General features: G+C 45.6%; 1 protein-coding gene across 1 annotated transcript; it reads left to right on the top strand.

Moving 5' to 3' along the window:
• Positions 1–415: 415 nt before the first annotated feature.
• Positions 416–2,008, top strand: LOC147882565 (uncharacterized). The gene is made up of 2 exons (XM_087400723.1): positions 416–532; positions 813–2,008. The coding sequence occupies exons 1-2, from the start codon at positions 416–418 to the stop codon at positions 1,746–1,748; spliced, it is 1,053 nt and encodes a 350-aa protein (XP_087256849.1). The 3' UTR covers positions 1,749–2,008.
• Positions 2,009–5,889: the final 3,881 nt, after the last annotated feature.

Below are 5,889 nucleotides of genomic sequence, written 5' to 3'. Positions count from 1 at the left end.
AACCTTTAATTTCTCCTCGACTACGTCGTCGCCATCCCCTCGCCATCACGTCGCTCCTCTGTCCCTGCCCTCTCTGCCTCTGCCTCTCCTCTCTGCCTCTCTACCCTAGTCCTCTCCGCCTCTCCCCCTCTCCTCTCTGCCTCTCTGCCCTACCGCCCCTAATCCATTTTATAGGTGCAGAAGGTGGCGCATGGAAAACTCCAAAAAGGAAGAATAGCTCCCCTCCGCCCCTTCTCTCTCTCGCCCCCCCGCCTGTGCCCCCCCCCCCCCCCCCCCGGCCCCTCACACAACTAATACTAATTCACAGTTTTTACCAACTGGGGTGCCCTATTCATAAGGATGGCCAAGTGCGACTTTACCTCGTTTGCTATCTGTATGTAAATGAAAAATTATTGAGAGGCATCCTAGCCGTCAGATGAAAGGTATCGAAACCGTCCGATCTCCGGCACATCCAATTCGTCCGTTCGATCTCCGTCAAATAAAGACAATCGAGACCGTCCATGTCCCGACGCGGAAATCTAGTCCGTCCGATGTACGTCTGATTGCGTCCCAATTTACGTCGGGGACAATTGGGCACCTGCTCGCCCGAGGGTTTCTGGGCAGGCTTTGACCGATTTTTGGCTCGAATCCTTCGCTGCTTTCTCCATCCGCGGCCGGCTTTTATCTATTGAATCCTTCGCCCGAGTCCTTTAGTCATATTTTCCCTCTGCTGCTTTGCTTTTGCTCCAAGCACCCGAATTTCGGCGGAGATTTGCTCTAATCCTTGCTAAATTGTCTGCAAAAATCTGACCTTTTGACTTTCGATGGAACAGGGCTTCATCCACCTCACAATCATCTCCGCAGCAGACATCAAGCGCGGAAGCTGGCTTGCCGCGGGAGACCAGAAGGTGGCGGTCGCCTGGGTGAACCCCAAGGAGAAGCGCAGCACCAGGGCGGCGGTGGGAGGGGGCTTGAACCCGGAGTGGAGAGAGAAACTGATGGTGCCCTTGGGACAGGGCGGGTGGAAAGAGGAGCAGTTGACGATCGAGATAGTGGCGAAAGGTGTGTTGGGCGTGGGCGATACAGTGCTGGGCACGGTGCGCATACCGGTGGCAGACATAGCCATGCAGAGCAAGGAGGGATTGAACAAGACGGAGACGTATCAAGTATTGAGGCAATCGGGGAGGGGATGTGGGAGCTTGAATGTGATGGCAAAGGTGGTGATGCTACAGAGCGAAGCTCAAAATTCAGCTGTTGGTGATGAAGCTGTTGGAGCTTGGTACAAAGGTGACAATCATCATCGGTTGGATCATCAATCGGTTTGTGGGTTGGATCTTCCTCTTGAACCAGGTTCTTCTCGACCCTCTGAATCCAACACAGTTTGCTCAATCCATTGTCCTCCGGAAGAACTTGCTCAAAACTATCATTATCCCCCATCATACCCTTCCGTCCCTGCCTTTGATTCCCCCAAAAAGCCTCTGCTCACTTACCCTCCTCTTGATTCTCCTCCTCCTCCTCATCACTATCTTCCTCCTCCCCCCTATCCTCCTCCCGTTCCTTCATACCCTTCTATGATGCCCTACCCTCCTCCTGTCTCCTCATATCCAGTCACTTCCTATCCGGCTTTGCCCCCTTACCCTCCTCTTCAGTACCCCCCTCCTCCCTATCCCTCCTACGCTCCTCAATACCCTCCTCCCCCCCACTATTCCTCTTACGCTCCGCATAACCCGCCTCCTCCTTATTACTATAACCCATACCCTTATTCCTAGGAGTGTGGTGCAAATTGCTGGTCAGCGTATTATGCCAATATTTTCCGCATAGCAACTGAGGTACACGGTTGTATTTGGTCCCGCTGGGAGCCTATAAAATGTATATGCTTGGAATATCCGAAGGAAGTTTTTGAATATTCATCGGGTTACTCCCTTGTAATTCGCTCAGCATCAAAAGCAGTTATGTGTGAACTTGATGATTTAGTCTGCAGTAAGGCAAGTGGCTCATCTTGATTGAAGAGAAAGTTGTTTCATTGCTCCTCTGCTCTCCATTGTTCAATATCTGAAAACCAAGGACTATATATCTGTTGTATTTTAAATTCAATGCTTCCCAAAATAGCATTGACTCAGTTTGGAGCCGTTAAGGCATCCAAGTCTTGGTGGTTCGTTTTTTGGTTTCTTGGTGGAACTATTTCACTCACTGTGAAGTGCAGCACCGCCGGATGGGAAAAAAAAAACCAGATACAAACATGGGGCTAAAAGTTCAAGGAGTACACGTGAAGTGCAGACAATCGAGTTCATTGATCGAAGGAAAAGGAGCTTGCTTCTATAACTAACGAGTCTCCTTTATTCAGTGGCACGGGAGAATGAGCAAATTCTTGGGAAATCAGTTTCGAAAAAGACAATGGATATAAGGGAGGAAGGTGAATCAGCTCGTGTTGCAATTTTTTGCTTATGTACACGATTGAGTGTGTCATTAATTTGTGGGTTGAGGGCAGGGCCCTTGCTTCTGATCCGTCATGTGTTGTTACGAAATATTTAAAATGCAAGAATCATCTGTATGGTGTGATTGGACTGGTTGTCTTAAACAGGAAGATACATCCTTCATTCCTTGTATACTTTATGAGGTCCTTTAGTAAACAGTGTAATTAGTGTTGTGTTGATGCTCCAATTCTTCTACCCCTAATTGCAGTTTACAGTTGTCTTGTAAGAATTTTCTTGTGTCGGGTTGCTTTCTATAACATGTTCCTGAGAATTCTTTATATTGTTTAAAGCTGAAGCGATGCCTTTCCAAGAAGAGATGCGTGTCCTTTTTTTTTGGGAGGGGGGGCGGGGGGGGCTTTGTAGGACGTGAGCGCTCTCTTGTCAGTGAGATTGAAAGTTTATGAAGCCTGCTGGTTTTCGGCACAGACTCAACAGAAGGTACTTGATTTTATAATAGAGTGTGATTTAGATTTGTTCACCTTTTATTTTGGAATACCATCAGCCCAACTCCCTAGAAAGCAGATTTGAATGAGTTTGAAAAATCCCTTATATGTTCTGCTGTCCATTGATTGGAGTCATCCTCGCCCTTATTGTTTTTGTCGAGGGTATTTTGGCTGTCTTCAGCATTTACACCATCTAAGTTACCACTTTCAGATATGTTAGTGGAAATGTCATCCCATCATTGAGAACACTAATGACAAGTCAAGAATTGAAATGATGTTAATTTTCATATTCTATGCCTGGGTCTTACAATTGGGATTGCTGTATATTAGAAATTTGTGCAGTAATCCCAAATGTAAGACCCAGGCATGAGTTCTATTTGCATTCGGTCAGTTATTGTACATGATACAACTGTGAGTTGGGTTCTGCAAGGTCAGGACCGATAACTCAAGGCAGGTTTTATTCAAACTTGAACAAATTTGTATATAGTAATAGAATATGTACCCAGGATGTGGGCGGGGTGTTCTTTAGAGGAGGAGCACCAGAGATCAGATTATAATGACTTTACTGACAGAATGCAGTAGGCGTCCCTTGAAAAAAAGATACTAAGTTGCCCCAAATTATTGGCTTAAGCTGTAACTAGCCATATAGGAACATTGGCGATGCACTCTCTAAAATACTAGATATGTAAATTTGAAGATTGGATGCACCCACAGAAGACTTAGCTGATGATGGTCCACGACCTACACTTTGATGTTTGGTTGGCAGAGATTAAAAGTTCTCACTGTTGTCGATCCCCTCTCCTATCCTCTCCTCTCCTTCACCTTTCTTTCACTCCCTCCCCTTTCCCGTGAAAGGCCCTGGGTTGCAAGATTCCAGTAGAGCAAGTCAAAAACTACCTGCTAACCCGCAATTATTGCACAAATTTAGCCCTTGGGAACGAACAATTCCCAACACACATTCCAATGGCTATTCCTCATCCCTCCAGCTTCCAAAATTCCTAGGTGGCTGCTCCCCAGGCCTTTTATGTATGGGAATGTGCTTGGCTCCAAAGCCCACCATCTAATAGCTTCCTGCTATAGCAGGTCACCATTTGAAAGCGAGCAGCTTCTCCAAGCCCATTCCCTAATACATCTACAGCTCTTTCAAGGTGGACACTATTTTTTGTTTATGCGGCTCAGGTGCAGGTTGTCATGGTCATCATTTGCTTGGGGCGACTCCATAATGTTCATTGCTGCTTGTGGTTTTGGCAGTTATACCCTGCAATGGGAATACTGGCAGTCCACTCAATAAAATACTAGATACTGGAGATCCCCTCACTAAGTTATATTTTTATAACCATGCCTGGTCTTACACTTGGAATGCATGATTTATGTTTGCATCCATCGTACATGATGCAACCATGAGTTGGGTCCTACAAGGTCAGGACTGAAAACTCAGGCAGGGTTTATTCAAAACATGAACAAATTTGGATACAGTACAGAATATGTATGCAGGATGTGGGCGGGGCATTCTTTAGAGGAGGGATCAGATTACAGTGACTTTATTGACAGAGTGCAGTTGGCCTCCCTTTGAAAAAGGATGAAAAATGCCGGTTCTTGGATGCACACATCAAAATACCGGGATAAGTGAAGGAGCATTTATAGAATACCACCCAGAGCCTGAAGATACTAAGTTGCTTTAAATTATTGGCTTAAGTAGCCATATAGGAATACTGGCGGTCCACTCAGATATATAAAGTGGAAGATTGGAAATGATGTGATGCAACCACAGAAGACTTAGCGGATGATGTGTTCCTCCCGTGAAAGGCCCTGGGTTGCAAGATGCAGGTTGAGAGTTACCTGCTAACCTGCAATGGTCGCACAAATTTAGCCTTAGGGTACAAGAATTCCAACACTCATTCCAAAGATTCAGACATGGCTATTCCTCATGGTCCTGCTTTTTAAAAGACCTAGGTGGCTGCTTCCCAGGCCTTTAATGTATGGGAATGTGTTTGGGTCAGCAGGCCACCATCAAATGGCTTCCTGCTTTAGCAATTCACAATTTGAAGGCGACCAGCTTCCCAAAGGCATTCCCTAATACATCGACAGCTCTTTCAAGGTGGACACTGTTGTTTGTTTATGCGGCTCAAGTGCAGGTTGTCATGGACATCACTCGCTTGGTGCGACTCTGTGATGTTCATTGCTGCTTGTGGTTTCGCCAGTTATACCCTGCTGCCTGCATGGTGGTTTCCAGGTGCTACTTGGTGGTTTTTCAAGCCCATAAACAATAATGCGGTGGTGAGCAACATGCAAACCTCCCTTTCTGAGTAATAGTCCCCTTGCATATGTCCAGACCAGCAGGTATAATGTATGCTACATGGGTAAAGCTTCATAAAATTTTGGAAAGTCCAGGTTAACAGGCAAGTCAGGGTAAGGCAGTGGGTCCCCCCTCTCCCCCAAGCTGCCCTGCCTATGAAGGTACTTTAGCCCATTCCCTCTTATATGTACTAGCGGCCCCTCCTAATGGGGACGGTGAACCTACCCTGCTCACATGTAAAAAATGGTTTCCAAGCAGATTCCATGGGAGTGTTTGGGAAGCCAAGGAGAGGAGGAAGAGAGACTACGTCATGATGATCCATATGACGATTTTCAACGTGGATCACCAGGGTATCTGGCTAAAAGAGTAGCAGAAGTTTTGCTGGGGCATTGGAATATCCATACGAGTATAAACATGGTCCCATTATGACATGAATATGGACACAAAACAAAACATGTAACAATATAATCTTGCATGAATTAAGCACATGCTAGATATATGTATTCAAACTAATTGTAGAAACTTAGTAATATAGACCATTGTAGGATAAGGATTTAGAAGGTGGATTTTGCAAGTAATAAAAATCAATAGAGTGTACTTTGCGTGCACGTTTGCAAGGGTAAGAACATATCGTGTGAGTACAATAAACCTGTCATAACATGCAAAATTCTAGATAGAGCATATGACAATTACATGT

The sequence above is a fragment of the Dipteris shenzhenensis genome, chromosome 29, assembly GCF_047967505.1.
Source record: "Dipteris shenzhenensis isolate YYH24624 ecotype China chromosome 29, Dip_SZ_1.0, whole genome shotgun sequence".
Classification (NCBI taxonomy): domain Eukaryota; kingdom Viridiplantae; phylum Streptophyta; class Polypodiopsida; order Gleicheniales; family Dipteridaceae; genus Dipteris; species Dipteris shenzhenensis.
Note: the sequence above shows the minus strand (reverse complement) of the source record. Positions and strands in the feature narration are given on the sequence as shown.

What these genes read in the sequence shown, in the direction of transcription:
- LOC147882565 (XM_087400723.1), top strand. Translation starts at nt 416, where the DNA reads ATGAAAGGTATCGAAACCGTCCGATCTCCGGCACATCCAATTCGTCCG. An exon ending in GGAAATCTAGTCCGTCCGAT is followed by an intron (nt 533 to 812) that starts GTACGTCTGATT and finishes TCGATGGAACAG; the next exon opens with GGCTTCATCCACCTCACAAT.